We start from the raw sequence: 18,668 nt of genomic DNA, 5'->3' as shown, positions 1-18,668 counted from the left end.
TTCCTAAAATTCATATGGAACCACAAAAAATCCTGGATAGCCAAAACAATCCTGAGCAAAAACAAAAACAATACTGGAGGGATCACCATTCTAGATCTAAAGCTACAGTAATAAAAACATGGGACCAGCGCAGAAACAGACAAGGAGACCAATGGAACAAAACTAAAGACTGAAACATGAATACACATAACTTCAGCAACTTGATGCTTGACAAAGACTCCAAAACATATGCTGGAGGAAGGAAAGCATCTTCAGCAAGTGGTGCTGGGGAAACTAGCCGTCCACAGGCAGAAAAAGGAAATTAGCAATTCCATCTCGATGCTTGTTGGAAGGACTGTGCTGTCTGAGGTTGCAGTCCTCCCAGTCAGGATGGCCATGCTGAGCTCGGCGTTAAGGTGCAGGGCTCCCTCTCCCCAGCAGGGCCTCCTGCTCTCGGCCTGACATCCTCTGGAGAGCGTCTTAAGGCATAGATGCCCTCACCACGTCTGCTACAGCTCCCTGCTAGCTGTCCCCTGCCTGCACCTATAGGGTAATTAGGTCCTGTGTTCCCATTCATATGATAGGACTGTACCGTTTAATCAAGCATTCTTGGAGTGTCTAGTCCACCAAGAGTGGACACCTATCCTGGAAGTCCCCTGCTTTGCTCTCCCACAGTAAAGTTGAACTATCTCCCGGAAGTGGTTCCCCGAAGTCATTTCCGTCATCCTCTCAGCCGTGTGCCTCGCCAACAAGCCTCCCATGGAGGAGAACCAGAAACGCTTATGGAGCAGCCACATCTGAGCATAGGGTCCCTCTAGTGGTAAGTGGCGGGCAGTGCGGATAGCGCTCTTCAAAGGCAAGGTGAAAAAAGCCTTCCTTTTATCAACTTGCAAGTGGATCAAAGACCTAAATGTGAAACCTGAAACTCTGAAATTGCCAGAAGAAAACATAGGCAGCCCCCTGCAAGATCTAGGGAGGAAAGGTCTTTCTGAATAGGACTCCATTTGCACAGGACCTCATAGAACTAGAAAGCTGCACATCTAACTAAACACTCAGTGAAGAAGCCCGCGGAACAGTAGAGAACCTCTGCCAGGGAAACATCTGACAGGATTAATATACAGAATGTATAAAACCTCAAAAAACAAACAGTAGAAATAATAAATGACCTGTTTGAAAAAAAAAATGGTCCCGGAACCCGAATAGAGTTCTCAAAAGGAATAAAAAAAAAAAAAAAAAAAAGTGAACAATGTTCGTTATCCCTAGCAATTAGGGATATGCAAATCAAATTAACTTTGAGATTTCATATTACTCTAATCAGAACGACAAAGGTCAACAAAACAACAGAAACAACAGACAACAAATGCTGGAGGGCTGTGGGAAAGGGAGCTTCATTCCCTCTTAGTGGGAGTGAAGGCACTGTGGAAACCAGTGTGGAGAATTCTCAAAAAAGAATAAATCTACCTTATGACCCAGCTACACCTCCTCTTAGCATATGTCCAAAGGACTCTACACCCTGCTCCACAGAAACTTGCTGAGCCCTGCTCATTGCTGCTCTGTTCACAATAGCTAGGAAATGGAAACCTCAATGTCCTTCAACTGATGAACGGGTAACAAAAATGCGGTATGTACACGCTATGGAATACTGTTGATCTGTTAGGCACAAAAGTCCTTGTGCCCTCAGATCTCCAGGGAAACCAGGAATGTTACGCACAGAAGATTGTTTGTTTTTTTGTTTGTTTGTTTCTCGACCTTTCCCCACACAGTTTCTGTTTCCCCTCTGCTGCCCTGGAACTCGCTCTGTAGACTAGGCTGTCCTCAAAGGCAGAGTTCCACCTGCCCCTGCCTCCTGAGTGCTGGGATTAAAGTCACGGGCTATGGCCTGGCTCCAGAATTGTCTTTTCAATGGAAAGATGTAAAATCTGCTTTTCTGCTTTCAGGCTGGGAACAGAGGTGGCCAATAGCCTGGTGGTCTGCGTTATCTGTTGGGCCAGGCCGCATCAAGCTCCTACAAACAGGAGCAGAGGTGACTGGTTATCTAAATGACCTCTACGCTAACAGGATGCCTGAGACTAAGCCAAGTCCTTCCTTAGGCCCCTAAGCTAGTAAATTAGCCTATCTCCAGAACCATCTTCTTGGATGGTTCTTATTGGATGATATACCAAGTTGAGTTTTGATGTAATTATGCCTCCTTGAGCACCAGGGATTCTATTACACCAGGAAACTTTTTTTTCCCCCAATTGCACTATGTTTAAACATGCTGGCAATAAGTCCCCTGACATCAGGCTCTTTAGAAGTTTGATCCAATTTGATGAAGTCAAACTGAAGCGAGTTTTCCTTCTCACCTCTTCATGAACATTTCACAGCTGGCTGTGAGGGATGATCTCAGCTGGTTCTGAAATGTAGGACACACAACTCTTAAAAGAAAATAAAAGTTTTCTTTAAATAGACATTAGGGTTTCAGGAAACTCGGGCCTCTCACTGAAAAGGTTTGCCCTTAAGTGAGAGAGTAAAATTAATATGGGTTCTTTTCAGTCTTTTGAGACAAAGCATTTTGTACAATTACTGAAATGTTTGTTAAGATCTAAAGAGGCAAAATATTCAGACCAACAGCTCTTCAACTTTATACCCATAGAAACTAAGGTAAAGAGAGACCATGTAAAGAAAAGAAAAAGTCCTTGGTGTTTTTATTTTCAAATGGAAAGAGAAAAATTGCTGACATCTTGGCATGGCAGGCAAAATGGACTCTGTAGCTGCTCAGCTTCCAGGATAGCCATGCAGGTCCTCGGCATATGCACAAAAGACTCACCATCCTGCTCCACAGACACTTGCTCAGCCATGTTCACTGCGACCTCAATGTCCTTCGCATGAGGAGTGCGTGACGCGGGTGTGGAGCGTACTTCACAGCATCCTATTCAGCTGTAAAGTGGAATGATGAACTTTGCAGGTAAATAAAGAGAGCTAAAATATCTGGACAAAGGTTGCAAGTTCTCTCTCATTGGAGGCTTCTGTCTCCAAATCTTCAGATGTGACTACATGTCCTGGAGTAACTTCAGAAATCAGGAAAGTAAAAAGGAGCCATCATTTGGGTAAGAGTTGGGGGAGCAATAGAGAAGGAAACAGCAGGGTACATACAAGTGATGTGATTGGGGAACTGGAGAAAAGGGAGGGCTCTGACTAGGGAGGGGGGAGATGAATACAAGAGGGAAGACAATAAACTAACGGTAAAGGTGTCTGAAAAAGTCATAGAGTCACATTATTAACCATTACATTTTCAAAGTCCAAAACTATAATATGCAGAAGTCTATCTATAAATCACATAGTTTAAACGAACATTTCCTATCTGGCTGAAAATGTTCTGACAAGCCAAAGACCGTCTGACAAAGTCTCCTGAATAAGTGTGAGAAGCCCCTTTGAGTTGTTGGTCAGGGTCGCCCAGGGGATCCCTGAACCACCACAGGCGTTGGTATTGCTCTTGTCCTCGCTACCCACCCGAGCTGGAAGGTAAGGCCCTGTCGCTGAAGCCACCATGCACTTCAGAAACAGGGCCCAGAGGCCCATGAGTAGCAACAGGAAAGCCTCTTTCTGAGGACTAGCTTTCATGGTGCCAGAAGACACTACACAAGTTTTTAAAGGAGGGAAGCCACTAGCAGCCAAACCCAGGCATGCTGCCTATGAGCCACAGCCGTGACAAGCATGGCATGGCGGCCCTGAGGATGCAGTTAGGGACTGCACCGGTTTGGTGAAGTGGCGGTTGTAGGTTCTCCTCCAAGGTCCATGACTTCCCTGGTGCTGGGTTTGCTGTACCAGACATGGTTTTCCTCTTGTTGAGCAGGTACGCATACCACTAACTACATCCTAAAGATTTGTCCTTAAGGCCACAGATTAAGTGTAGTCCTCTCCCCTCAATAGGAAACTTCTTTTAGACAGTTGGAGACCACTACAGGAAACCACATCAAAATGCCGAACTGTGGAAGCCAGTCCCAGCGGATACATCTATGAAACGCTTCCAAGTTTAAGGCTCAGGGAAGAGAGGGTGGAAAGGTTGTAAGAGCCAGAGGATCATGGAAATTGCTGTAAGACTGTATGTTTTAGTAATTTCAGAAGCTGCATCCATAAAGCCTCACCAACATGATGGCCTAAATATGAGGCAAACAAGGACAATCAATACAACAGACATGCCATAGTGGGCAAGGGAAAGACCATGAGGCCCTAACTCTACACGAAGAACTACAGACAACTAAGGAATGCTTAGGTGGAGTTGGGGGGGGGGGGTCCTCCCCCGGGAAAAGCACACAACTGGTTATCCAGTTCCAAATGGTCAGCCCTGCAAACACACAGTGTTACACAGACCAAGCTACATTTAAGAAGATGTATGTATATATATACACCTGTATGAACATAACAAGTTAACAAAGAGGAGGCCATGCATTTGAAAGAGAGGAAGGAGGAGTATAAAGAAGGGCTTGGAGGAAAGAAAGGGAGAATAAGTGAAAAAAGTCAAAAAGATAAATTTATTTTGAAATTTTAGGTGTACGGGTGTTTGTGTGCATGCAGTACCCACAGAGGCCAGAAGGGGGCGTCAGATTCCCTGGAACTGGAGTTCCAGAACCCACACAGGGTGGGTCCAGTTTCAGAGATGAGACCCAACACCCCTCTGACTCCAAGGCAACAAACACACACTAAGACAGAACATTCATACACATAAAAGAGATATGTACATGTGGGGAACAAACAAACAAAAAACTAAGTTTTTGTAATGAGGAAAAAATATATTAGAAACAAAAAAACTGATAAACTGGCCATGTCCTTGAGGAAGCCGAGGCAGGTTTGTAGTTCACAGCCAGCCTCACAACCTCGTCAGTTCAAGGTCAGCCTTGAGACAAAAACACAGGCGGGCGAGGCAGGTAAAGATGCTTGCTACCCAGGACCAGACCCACGTGGTAGAAGAGCTCTGACTACCTCACGCTGCCCGCCCACCACACGTGGGCCACGGTATAAGCAGACCATAGTTCCCACTCTCCTAAAATAAATGTGAAAATACCCTTCATACCATCAATCCCAGCACCATGGAGGCAGAGGCAGGTGGATCTCTAAATTTGAGGCCAGCCTGGTCTACAGAGCGAGTTTCAGGTCAGAAAGGTTAAAAAATGAAGCCTTTTTCAAAAAAAAAAAAAAAAAACCAATACGGAAGTTCCTCAGGCTTGCAGTCAGCATCAGTGGTGTCCACCTGAATCTATTCCAGCATTCTCGCAATTGCTTCAGAAAAACACAATGACCATTGTCATTCTTGTTTTTCAAGACAATTTCCCCGTGTGGCCTTGGCTGTCCTGGACTCACTCTGTAAACCAGGCTGGCCTCAAACTCACAGAGATCCACCTGCCTCTGCCTCCTGAGTGGGAACTCAAGTAGGGCTTCAGGCACTTACCCTGTGAGCAGCTGCATTTCCCTTTAGGTACTGCTCACAGGGTCTCTGTCCCTAGCTGTGCCAGAGCTAATGATATTTGGGGCATGTACTTTATTCCTGAAAATTCTCTCGACAGCCAGTTTACTTGTTTTGACCTCTGTGTTTCATGCATTGTTCGGGAGCTGCTCTATAAGTGTGTATAGTATTTTTTGCCATTAGTTTAGGTATCATCAGTTTATTGCAAAAGGGAGGCATGGAAATTATTTACATGATATAGTTCAAAATGTCAGTAGAATGGGTACCATCATGTGACACGATTTCACCAGCGATTTCACTCCACTTTTTTTTTTTTTTTTTTTTTTTTGGTTTTTTGAGACAGGGTTTCTCTGTGTAGCCCTAGCTGTCCTGAGCTCACTTTGTACACCAAGCTGGCCTCGAACTCACAGCCTGCCTCTACCTCCTGGGTGCTGGGATAAAAGGAGTGCCTCCCCCACTGCCCAGTGAATTATTTACAGATACTGACACTCTTGGAAAGTATGTGGGAGCTGGGAGACACAGGCAGGTGGATCTCTGAGTTTAAGGGCAACCTGCTCTACAGAGTGAGGGAATTCTAGGATAGCCAGGGCTATACCGAGTAATCATCTCCAAAACATGCAAAAAAACAGAAAAATGATAAAATAGAATTCTCGTCAACTAGAACCACTTGGTGCCTCCACACTCTGGGAGAACTTTGTTCCCAACTATCACACTTACAGGTTGAATCTACCTTTTCCTGCCTGACACCGAAGCTGCTACTGTTGCTTGCAAAACTATTCCTCTAAAGTTCCTTAAGTGTGCTGCCACCTTTGGTTACTCTTTCAACCAATACTGTCAGAGGGGAAGAAACTCCCAGCCTTCAGCAGCTCAGACTCTTACAGCCTTCACACACAGGGAATGAATACTGGTGTGGGAAAGAACCGTGTTAGCCCACTTGCTTCTCAAGGCTGGCAAGCCAACTCATCCATGCAAGGGTGATGACCTGATATAAAAATGGTGGGGTGGGGTGCCTCATGAGACTGGCACGTGGGGATCTCTTGGGCTCACTGGCCAGCAGAACCACACTACTCTGGTGACCTCTAGATCAATGAGAGACCTTACCTTCATTTTTTTCCCCCAAGGCAAGGTTTCTCTGCACAGCCCTGGCCATCCTTTAACTGTGGACCAGGGTGGCCTTGAATTGAGAGATTGGCATGCCTTTGCCTCCAGAGTGCTGGGATTACACCACATCCAACTGATGTGAGAGACCGCATCTTAAATAAGCAAGGTGAGTAGCGCTCCTGGGAAAGGGCACTCAGGGCTGTCCACTGGCTTCCACACACATGCAACCTGTACGTATGTGCAATCAACACACGTGACCACGTGAAATCTGATTCTAAAGCTTCTCCAGCTCCATGCATTAAAATGAGGCCAGCTCAACAAGCAGTGATGGTTCACACCCTTAACCACAGCACTCAAGAGGCAGAGGCAGGTGGATCTCTGAGGTCCAGGCCAGCCTGGTCTACACGCTGAGTTCCACTACAGCCAGGGCTACACAGAGAAACCCTGTCTGGGAAAACAAAACAAAACAAACAAACAAACATGGCTTTGTCTAGTTTCCTATTGAAGAGCCTAGACTCAAGTTTATGAAAGTTTTATCTAAAAAAAAAAAAAAAAAAAAAAATTAATTTTATGTGTTTGCCTGCATGCATATGTGTGTCATCCATGTCTGGTATGCAGGAAGCTAGAAGAGGGTGTCAGGTCTCTGGGACTGGAGTTACAGAACTGTGAGGCCCTTGTCGGTGCTAGGAACCAAAACAGCCAGTGATGAAAGCAGAGTACTCTCTCCAGCCCACAAAGAGCTTTACCTAAGAAGGGAGCCTTGTGATTTTTCAAGGGGCGCACTCTAGGTTAGGTCAGAGGAAGTCTAGGGCCATCTGACCTCAGACTCCCTCTCCTCACTCGTCCTCGTCTCCTTCAACCTGAGTGAACTCTTGAGCTCTGAATTCGCAAGACCTTCCGTTAACCAGACCGAGTCACAATCTAAGCAAGAGTTCTTCAAGTTTAATCTGCCATGATGCTGAAGGAACTGCTCGGCTGGGAACTGAACCATTGCTCTCAGCTTGGGATAAACTTCAGTTGGAGGATGGGAAAAGACTTTGTTCATGCTAGCACAAACTGGGCCTGGTGGAGGAGAGAGCTTGAGCAGGCAGGATATGGGAAAGATCCAAGAAGGTCAACAGGTCTACAGAAAGGGCAACAGGGACGTAAGATGATCATGGACATTATGCTTGCTCCCCAGAAGAGGGCATCAGATCTCATTATAGATGGTTGTGAGCCACCACGTGGTTGCTGGGAATTGAACTCAGGACCTTTGGAAGAGCAGCCAGTGCTCTTAACCTCTGAGCCACCTCTCCAGCCCAATCATGGACATTATGGATATGTATGCATTATGTACATGTATGTACTACCATGCTAATAAAAACATTTTAAAATAGGTCTAAATAACTGATAGAATTTTAATACATTAAAACAGATATTTATTACTTTCATATTGCATCTGTCATTTTTTTCAACAATACAAAGTAGAGGCAAATAGGAACACTCCATAAAAATGTTGAATCCCTTATCCTTTCCCCAAGTCCCAGCCCTCCCTTGAGTGCTCCCTCCCACCCCTTACAGAACTCTGTCCTGAATAAAACACTTAAATACATCATAAATAGTAAATTACGAAAAAAAAAATAGCAAGAATTGTTTCTTTCCTTCGTGTAAAAAAGAACATGGCAGCAAAGACAGGCAGCCAGAAGCTGGCTGGGGTGTCTAATATAGACAGTTACGTGGGGGTTGGCTAACCTGCTATCAAGGTAAGACGGGAAGGAGCAGTGATGACGTAAGATTTCAACAGCCTGCCTTCAACATCATGCACTGCCCCTCCAGCCAGGACCAAACGGATCATAATCTGAGAGGGAACAGGGGCTTATGTGGCCCCATTCCAACTTCTCTACAGAGTTAAGGGGGCAGGCCAGGCGGCATGGCAACTTACTGAGGAGAGCCCACGGCTCCCTGGAGTTTAGGAAAATATTCTCTAGCCTCATAGATACAGACTGCCTGTTAGACAGACACCAACGTCTCCCTCCACCACAGCTCCACAAAGAGCAGAATACTGTTGGAAAATACGGAAGAACAAAGAAATCTCCTTTGGAGAATGGTCTAAAATCATTTCATAATTCTTTACGTTTAGAAAAACTATTAGAATACATTCCAAATTGCAAAATAGTAATACCTGCATGACCTGGCAGTGAGGAGGGTCCTGCTAAGGTCCACTCTGCTAACATGGCTGCCCCACTGTCTTATAAAGGGTAGCCATGCCCTCTTCATTCCCTCAGCCTCAAATGAGGGAAACAGAGCAGCAGCTGCTGGCGGGGCAGCCCGGCCTTTCTGCTTCACAAGCACCCGGGCTCGCCCTCAGCACTTCCAGGGCTTCTGAGACGGGCTCAGACTCACGCTGGTGCCGTTTGTTCTTTTCCCTTTTTTAAGGAAAGAGAAAACTAGGAGTAAGGTCATCCTCACTCTCGCTCAAAAACCTTTATAAAAACCACTGGGCTCTTTTCAAAGACCAGAGGAAAGAGCGAAGGTAGCAACGATATCCAGCTAGTCTATCCTGAGGAAATTCAGAGTCCAGCTCCAGGTGAAAGGTAAAGAGAAGAAAACCACCTAGTCCAGCAACCCCATGTCCAGCACAAAGAACGGGGGTTTTGAAAAATATTCAGTTATAGAAGCCACGGCGGCCAATGGAAAATTCATGCCACCCAATTCTGGAGTGGTGGGCACACTGCTGTCCTCAACTGTCAAAGGCACTAATGCCCAGAGGAAGGGAGATGGTGGCCGAGAGCCTTGTAGCTCCGTGTTTCTCTCCTCTCCTGATGACTCAGCATTCCTGGGGCAAGGGCTGACTTCTTGAGATCAAAGCGATAATAGCGTCTTGTTTCAGGTCTTCTGAGGCTCATGGCTCACTGAAAAGAATGTAAAGTTCACTAGGAATACGAGACAAGAAGGCAGGAATGGAACTCAGGTTTGTTTCATCCTAGCTAACAAAATTGACCTTTTTTTTTTCCTTCTCTTCTTAGCTTCAGCTTCCAAGTATGAAAGTTTTAAAACCATAAACCTTTCTATTTTTTTGGAGACAAGATCTTACTATATAGCCTAGCCCATAATAGCCTCAAATTCTGCTTCCCAAGTACTAGGAATTAAAAACTTTTTAAAAGCAAGCTGCAAGGTACACCAACATTCCCAATCAACTTATGCTCCATTCCATCAGCGATGAACTTTTATACCCTTCAAGACCCCCGGGTCCAGGGTCCCAGACACTCACATGGATGAACTCTGACTCCACAATTTCAAGCTTTTCCAAGGTTGAACTAATAGAAGGGGGGGAAAAAAGGCAGAGAAGTAGAAGACAAAAAAGGATTAAGTGTTAGAACTGGTAAACAGGCATCTCTACGCCAGCCCCCAGGGGACCTAACAGGCGGGACATCTGAGGCCACCTCCAGAAATTCAGCTGCAACAGGACCCTTCATCACCTGTGACACAAACACCTGTGTCCTGCACATGCGCTGGGTCACCTTCTAAGAGGATTAGCCACCTCCTCTCTCTCTTTCCTGCCTCAACCAAAGACTGTCTCTGTAACCCCTCTCTCCCCGCTAATAAGACTCCCACAGGGAACCTGTGGCATGGCACAATTTATGAACCACCGTATAGCTCCACATAACTCTGCCGCACAAATCCTAACAATGAGTATAGTTAAGTGGCAGAACAGTACAGCATGCAGGATCCTGCTTCCACTCCCACTATGTTCTCCAAGGTCATTCTATTATTCAGAAAACACAACGGCGCTGAAGAAACGCTCATTGGGTAAAAGGTGCTAGCTGCATAGGACTGGCAACCGAAGTCTGATCCCTGGAACCTACACAAAAGAAAGACTAAGAAGACGCTTCTAAATTGAAGGCAGGCACGGTGGTGCAGGCCTACAATCCCAACTACCTCCAGGCTGAGGCAGGAAGATGGAGAGCTCGGAGTCAGGGCAGCTAGAGCAGGACTTCAAGGCTGTTCTAGGGAACCTTCTGAGACACTGATTTACAATTCAGAGTCAAAGGCCCAGGTGTGCGGTGGCCCACCCCAGTAATTACAGCACTTGGGAGGCAGAGGCAGGTGGATCTCTGAGTTTGAGGCCAGCCTGGTCCACAGAGTAAGAGTTACAACCAGGGCTACACAGAGAAACTCATAGTCTCCAAAAATAAGACAAAACACAACAAAAGAAGCTACTAGCTTTAAAAACTATTTTCATCTGGGGGCAGTGTTCCTGCACACGTGTGTACGCATGCCCAGGATGAATGTGGAGATGAGAGAACGAGCTGCAGAATCGGTTCTCTCTTTATATTACATGGTTTTTGAAGATCAAACGCAGATCATCAGGCTTGATGGCAAACACCTCTAAAAGTTAAGCCAGCTCACTGGCTGAAGCTAACAAATTTAAAAGTATTATTGCTTTAATTAAATACGGTTTTTTGTAGTTTGTTTTTTCAGACAGGGTTGCATGTAACTGAGGTGATTCTCTATGTAGCAGCTGCTTTTTCTCAGACCCTGTTCCGTCTTCCGTCTGAATGGTGGAAGGTGATCTCTAAGGCTATCTAAAGCAGGACTATCTGCTTCCTGACCTGTCTCCTGAGGTTCCCACTGTGGGCTACACTCTGCAACTCTTCCACAAAACAATGCAGCAGAGGTGCGAGAACCTCAGTTCTGAGGTTAAGTTACAAAGACTGAGGATGCTTCTTGAAGGCAGGCTTCTGTGCTTGTCTACTTTGAGGGAAGCTAGCTGCTCTGCTACAAACTGCCCTACTGAAAGAAGTGACTAGTGACTAGGAAGCATCACTAGCCGCAAAGAGAACTGAGCCCCAACCCAATAGCCTTAAAGGAGTCAGATCTGCCAGCTCTACATAACAGAGCTTGGAAGGGGATCCCTCCCGTCTCCCGCAACCCAGCCCCTTCCATACTTCTTTTGGGGCAGGGTTTTCTTGGCAGTGAATTAGTCAGGCCTCAAAGCAGTCCCCCTGCCTCTGCCTCCTAAATGCTAGGACCATGTGTGCTACCATGCCTGGCTCAACTCAAACTTTCTTTTCTTACGTGGTGTTGGGATGAGCACAGGCCCACACAAGTGCAAGTTCAATCTGCTTTGCTTCATCCCCCAAAACTGAGGTAAAGGCTCAATTAACACAACTACCCTGCCCGAAGAGTTTCAGTGTAACCCCTGGACACCCCGAGCCAAAGGCATTCAGCTAAGTCGACTGGACTCCGGACAACACAGAGAACAATGTTTGTTACTCCTCTTTTCTTTTTTTTTTTTTTTTTTTTTTTGTTGTTGTTGTTGTTGTTTTTCAAGACAGGGTTTCTCTGTGTAGCCTTGGATGTCCTGGACTCACTTTGTAGACCAGGCTAGCTTTAAGCTCACCGAGATCTGCCTGCCTCTGCCTCCCTGAATGCTGGGATTTCAGGCATCTGCCATGGAGCCTGGAAATGATTGTTACTTCTAATTGCTAAATTCTGGGGTAATTTATTATTAACTACATACACACAATCCTCTATGTGGTGCCACCCTAACAAAATAACTCCAATGGCACCATGGCCCAGCGGCAATACTGGTCTACCATATCTTGACTTCAAACTTCAGCACCTTCTCCAGGTGGTGTCCTTACACCTGTAAGGCTACAACAAGGAAGACTGAGATAGAGGATTTTTTTTTAGTTAGATTTGTTTTTGTTTAGTTTTGTTTGTTTTTAAGACAAGATCTCAAACAGCCCAGACTGACCTTGAATTATGATCTTCCTGCCTCTACCTTCCTAGTGCTGGGATTAAAGGGGTGCCTCAGAACACCCAGTTATATTTATTTCAAGCCACTAAGTGCGGGGCAATTTATTATGTAATAGAAAACACAATAGGTAACAAAATTAAGTCTGATTATTATATTAGCCTACTGACTACTGACAGGCGCGGTAGCCCACGACTGCAATCTCAGAACATATAGGACTCACACAGAAGGGCTGTCCACCTGAAGGAAGCTTGGGCATTCAGTGAGACTGCCTTAAAACCAACCAAACGAGATTTTTTTTTTTTTTTTTTTTGAGATAGTAGCTCTTCAAGTAGCCCTGGCTGTCCTGGAACTCACTATGTAGAGCTGGCTTCAACTCAGAGATCCAACTGTCCCCACCTCCTCAGCATACCACAACACCTAGCAGAGACTCTTGAAAAATATCAAAGTGAAGATTTCGGAGGACCTGAAAAGAGTATGGAGCAACAGGCCAAGAAACCAACCTCAAATTCATTATTTGCAAAGGCTCTCCAACTACAGGTGAGAAACTAGGGCTGAGAACAGCTGACCCCTCATTGATCTCCTCCAAAGGTGGAGTCTGAGGTAAGACATCAGGACGCCCAAGGTGTACATCTGGAGAAAAAAGGGAAATAAAATCAATCAATGAATAAGGAATGAATCAATAAATGAAGGACGGTATGGGCAGGGAAAAACAAGAAAATCTGTAGTGACGTAGGGGCACGGTGACTCTTCCTATAAACCCAGTACCCGGGGAGGGTGAAAAAGAAGGGTCATAAGGTTGAGGTCAGCTTGGGCTACATACATAGTGAATTCTAGAACTGCCTGGGCTACATAGTGAGACCCTGTCTCAAAACAAAGAACAACCAGGCAGTGGTGGTGCATGTGTTTAGTCCCAGTACTCAGGGGGCAAAGGCAGGCAGATCTCTGTGAATATGAGGTCAGCCTGGTCTACAGGCTGAGTTCCAGGGCAGTCAGGCTACAGAGAAATCCTGCCTCAAAAAAACCAAAAAACAAAACCAAACAAGAGCAAGCAAGTTAGTTTTCACTGCATAGAAACGGGGCATAAAGGCCCTGGCCAGAGGAGAAGGGGAGTGCCCAATGCAAGGGGACCCAGCCCTGGCGCTGACCTGGCTCCACTTCCGCCTTTGTTGTCACTTGTGCTTTATGTTCCCCAGAGACCGATGGCTGGAAAGTAATGCAGGAGTTGCCGCTGGGGCCTGATCGCCGAGAGAAAGATGAGCCAGACCGAAACTTTTTGGAAGGAGAAGGCTTCACTTCAAAAGGGAAAGAGAAAGCCTACTTAGCAGACCACCTCAGAAACCATCACCGAGACAGACACCAACACACACCCAAAGCTGTTCTGAAGAAAAGGTAGAAAAAGAGTTAACATCAGAAAAGACGGCCCACAAAGCACTACTCAGAGCAGAGGGTCAAGTCACCTCACTCTGGAAAGAAACACAACACCTACAATGAAGCGACACAAGTGCAGCCCTCTCTGGCTCAGCTTTCACAGTGGAGACTCTTGCTCTTGATCAACATCACCCAGTAAACCCTACAGGTGGCACATCTCTCTAGCCCTTCCCAGAAGATGCAAAAAGCACTGTAACCTACATGGCTTCACTCTGAACACATCTCTGCACCTCGTAGCCTGTCTGTGGCGTCTAAGTCTTCTTCACCTCCCCGTGGCAAAACTGATGCCTCTGATGAGAGGACAGGAGGACCTGGAATCTGCCAGTACAACACAGAAAGTGTGAAAAACAAACACTTGCACTTCTGTGTTGAGAAAGCTGATGGGAAACACTAAAAACTCCAACTGTCAGCAAGGCTGACAGCTGCACTTGAATTAATCTGAGAATTTCTGGCACCTGGACATGGAAAGAACATGGCTAATATCCTTGCCTGTTCTTCCTCCACAGAAGTTTGCTTCTAGACAGCTAAGCCTGTGCCACGCAGTCTATCCACAGCTACACGGTTTTGTTTTGTTTTTGTTTTTCCATTCCCACCAATTCCCCCAGAAAGGGCCCTCACCTCAACGACACATGTAGGGAGAGCCAGGGGGAGCAGCAGCTCGGAAACGACTGGGACAGACAGTGACTGACACAAGGACGAGAAGCAGCGCTCACAGGATGCAGGCACAGCAGGAGAGGCCTTGGCAGCCCCCTGACAGAGGTGCCCTGGCCCCCATCTCTTGGGGTAAGGGAGCCACGGGGGGTCATCTGGTAGAAGGCACTTACAGGGGATCTTTTTGAACACCGTGTTGCACATGAAGCGCTGGAACCGCTCGGCATAGAAGCCTGGACGATGCACTGACACTGTATCCTGTGGAACAGAGGACATGACTACAGGGTTAAACAGAGGCCAGCAAGAGGCTGTGTCATCCAAGGGCCACGTCCCTCAGACGGAAACCCCTACCATAAGGGTAAACCCAGAAATGAAGTAAATAATACACAGAAGAACCTGAAGAGCAAATGGCAAGCACTACAGACAGACGCAGGACGGGGGCCTTCAGCTAACTCACTCACCCCATCATGGACCAGTGCCTTCCAGGAGTGCTCCAACTTCTTAACAAACCTGCCAAGAAACCCATGTACCACACATTATTAATAAATCAAAGACTGTAGTAATTGCTTATTTTAGAGAGCTTAAAGAGGCTATGATAGCTGAAAACCTTGAACAGATAAACACTAGACAAGTATATCCACTGTGGTAAACTGGCTTTCCAAAGAACCACTTTTTCTACCCAGAAACCAATGTTGCTAACTAGCTAAGCCAATTACTCCCCAATGAGGGAAGGGCATTTTCTAAGTCACTGACAAGTCAGGGGCAATGAGCAGGACAGTTCAGTGATGGAACACTAGCCTATATATGAGGGCCTGGGTTCAACTGCTAGAAAAGGCAGGGTACGCTTAGTGGCACATGCCTGTAACCAAGCAACTGGGAGACTGGGTCTGGAAAAATACCATGAGCCCAGATCTGCCTGAGCTACAACGTGAGGCCTTGTCTGAAAAACAAAAACAAAACCCAGAACAAATAAACCAAGAGAGAAAAAGAAAAAAAGCTAGAGAACTAGATGTGTAAAGCTGAAAAAGTATAGCTACACTGTGTCAGCCGGCTGTCTCACTGTGCGAGACGGCTCAGGGGGTAAAGGTGCTGGCCACCAAGCCTGATGACCTGAGTTTAATCCCCAGAATCCACACGACCGAGAGAACGACTTCCACAAGCTGTCCTCTGACCTTCACATGCCCGCTGCAGTTTAAACATACACAAACACACACACAGTGAGTAAACGTAAAAAGCTTTAGTTAGATAATAATCAGTAAGTCAACTACTGAAGAATTAGTCCGCGTTTGTACCTGCAGGGTGTCAGGGCCAAAAACGGAGCCTAACATCTGCAGCAACTGCCTCATCACTTCCCGGCCTTAAGTTCCGCAGACTGCTCGACTTTACATAACACAGATCTTCGTTTTCCTCCGTGGAAGTGAGACTGTGTTCCCAGCTCGCCTTATGTGGAGGATGACTCAACCCACAGGTTTCTCACAGAGTCATGGCAGATGGCGTCCTCCACCCTATCTGAGGACTGACTAAGCATTCCACAGAGTAGAGATCATGTTGAAGAGGCGGTGAAGCAGAAAAACCAGAGAATAAGACACCTAAAATCTATGGGTAACCAGACTGTGACTCATGGTTACATCATAGAGAACTTTACAAAGAACACATCTAAAAAAGTGTGCTGGGGACTAAAGAGGCAGCTCAGCAGGTAAGAGCACTGGATGCTCTTGCAGAGGATCTGGGGACAGTTCCCAGCACCCACATGGCAGCTCACAACTACCTCTAACCCCAGCCCTAGCAGATCCAACGCCCTCCTCTGACCTCCATGGGCACCAGACAATATACTAGTGCACATACATAGACAAAAGGCAAAAACACATTCATAAGATGAAAAAAAAAATTTAAAAAGGGAAAGGATGGGCCATGAGTGACCAGCTCAATGTCCCCTTTCTTCTAATCTGTGCTCCATGTGCCCTCACCTGTAGGACTGCAGAATATCAATGATGCCAATATAAAGCAGGAGTCTCTCCCCTTTGTTGTTCCGGGCAGGGATGCCGCCCATGCTGGGGAAAACAAAGGACGAGTTAGAACACCCTGTCACGAGCAGGGCAACGCTGCTCCTAACTATGCACAGGTAATTATCAGCTGAACATGACCGATCATTCTCCAGACTAGGAGCCTCTGCACTGTGAATTAGAATCTCCCTGCTCCTCTCCCACAGAGCTCCAAAAAGCCTACAACCACTACTCAGCAATTCTGGGACTACTCCCCAAATAAAAACAAACATGCTGGTACTTTTGTATCTTAGTTTGTTCCCACAAGGACACTTTTCTTGGCAGTTGTGGTACAAAACCACGACTAAAAATGAAACCATTTGAAACTTTTAGTAACCATACTCACTGCATAAACCCAAGACAGTAAGAAAGAAGCCTTCAGCAAAGAAGCCTACAATAAGCTGTGGTAAAAGTTCTAAGGTGATTTATGGATATGCGACAAACTCCGACATTTCCTTTCCTCTTCTATTCTAACAGATCAATGGCCCCCGACCGCTGGCACTGCTGCCTCACTGTCAAATCAAAGCTACTCTTCTCCAGACGGTAGGTGCCTTCAAGAGAAGAATGATGGGACCAGGTGTGACTGGTCATTGTTCCAGGCCCACTCACTGGTCCTCAGTCTCCACGGTGCCACCCCGTCGAACCTCGCCCTGGATAGATTCCATTGCTGTGGAATAAAGTGCCTTCTGCGGAGCTGGTCTGCGAGTGTCAGCTGCATACTGGGCCTCACTGTTCACGGGCTCTCGTTGTGCATGATCCATGTTGTGGATTGACATCAAGAGACTGTAGTCCATTATCTTGAAGCTCTGTAGCACCTAATGAGGAGAGATGAACACAGGATCAAAATGTGTGAGGTGAAAAAAAAAAAAATGTATAAAGTGTCAAGATTTTTTTCAGGTTACTTGACATGAAGTTTCTAGTAACCACAGGTTTATCCTGTGCTCTTCCTACTCTTAAAGAATATCACTCTGGCAAGTCTTTATTTATACTCTTTTCCTTACCTTTCTCTCTCATTTCAATAACAGAACTTTTTTCTTTTTTTTTTTTTTTTTTTTTGCAGTACTGAATACAGGTCTCTGATATATATCACTAAGCTATATACCCAGCCTCCCTTTACCCCTTACATTTTGAGATAGGGTCTCAACAATTTCACCACTTTGGCCTTAAACCTGATTCTTCTTTTGCCTTAGCCTCCAAGTAACTGGAATTATAGGCTAGAGCCACCAAGGTAAGCAATGCAACTTTCAAGTTCATCCTGTAATGAACATCTGTAACAACAGGCTGAGGATGCTGCTCAGCTGGTTGAATGCTTGCCTGGATGCTTGAAAATGTAATCCATTCACAGCACTGAATGGTGGCATAAGCCTGCAATCCCAGCACTTAGAAGGCAAGACCAGGTTTCAAGGTCATCTTTAGCTACATAGGGAGTACACTGATGGCTTGGGCTACCTGAGATTTCAAAAAAACAAGGGGACAAAAAGTACATTGTGGGAAAGATGTGGATCAGAAAAGATCTGTGGCAGGACTTTTATGTGATCAGCTTCAATTTAGTGCAACATTTACTGAGTACAAATATATAAATAAATGCAATACAATAATGCAGTACAAATGTTTACATGATAGAAGACCACAGAGAAGGCTTAAAAAACATCACTGAAATAGGCTCATGAACAACAAAGTGGAAATAAAAAATTAAGGCCAAGCAAATAAAGTGAGAAAAGACCATTGCAAAAGCCTAGAACAGCTCGGCAGTGTTGGCACAGGCCTATAGTCCCAGCACTCAGCAGAGGCAGGCAGATCTCTGTGAGTTCAAAGCCAGTCTAGTCTACAGAGTGAGTTCTAGGACAGTCAGGGCTACACAGAGAAATCTTGTCTCAAAAAACCAAACCAGAAAAGGAAAAGGAAAAAAAAAGCCTAGAGCAAGCAGTGGTGGCACAAGCCTTTAAGGCAGAGGCAGGTGGATCTCTGAGTTCCAGGCCAGCCTCATCTAAACAGTGAGGTCCAGGAAGCCAGGGCAATAAAAAGAAACCCTGCCTTGAAAAACCTTAAAAAGGGCTGGAGAGATGGCTCAGCAGTAAGATACTGGCTGCTCTTCTGGAAGTCCTGAGTGCAAGTCCCAACAACTAAACAATGGCTCACTACTGTCTATAATATGATCTGATGCCTTCTTCTGGTGTACAGATAAATATACAAAAATAAACAAATCTTAAAAGAAAAACCTTAAAATAAATAAATAGATAGATAGATAGATAGATAGATAGATAGATAGATAGATAGATAGATA

General features: G+C 45.7%; 1 protein-coding gene across 2 annotated transcripts in view; it reads right to left on the bottom strand.

The window, feature by feature from the left end:
• Positions 1 to 7,922: 7,922 nt before the first annotated feature.
• The window catches only part of Pip5k1a (phosphatidylinositol-4-phosphate 5-kinase type 1 alpha), a 43,912-nt gene continuing 33,166 nt past the window's right edge, over positions 7,923 to 18,668 (bottom strand). For both annotated transcript variants that reach the window (XM_055603734.1, XM_055603735.1), the window contains exons 8-15: positions 16,994 to 17,199; positions 16,310 to 16,393; positions 14,804 to 14,852; positions 14,516 to 14,600; positions 13,409 to 13,555; positions 12,764 to 12,893; positions 9,771 to 9,816; positions 7,923 to 9,411 (exon numbers count right to left, since the gene is read on the bottom strand). In XM_055603734.1, coding sequence (XP_055459709.1) covers positions 9,409 to 9,411; positions 9,771 to 9,816; positions 12,764 to 12,893; positions 13,409 to 13,555; positions 14,516 to 14,600; positions 14,804 to 14,852; positions 16,310 to 16,393; positions 16,994 to 17,199 — 750 coding nt within the window. In that variant the 3' untranslated portion in view covers positions 7,923 to 9,408. The remainder of the gene's footprint in view (positions 9,412 to 9,770; positions 9,817 to 12,763; positions 12,894 to 13,408; positions 13,556 to 14,515; positions 14,601 to 14,803; positions 14,853 to 16,309; positions 16,394 to 16,993; positions 17,200 to 18,668) is intronic.

This window comes from Psammomys obesus, unplaced genomic scaffold (assembly GCF_907164565.1).
Source record: "Psammomys obesus unplaced genomic scaffold, mPsaObe1.curated_primary_1811, whole genome shotgun sequence".
Classification (NCBI taxonomy): Eukaryota; Metazoa; Chordata; class Mammalia; order Rodentia; family Muridae; genus Psammomys; species Psammomys obesus.
Note: the sequence above shows the minus strand (reverse complement) of the source record. Positions and strands in the feature narration are given on the sequence as shown.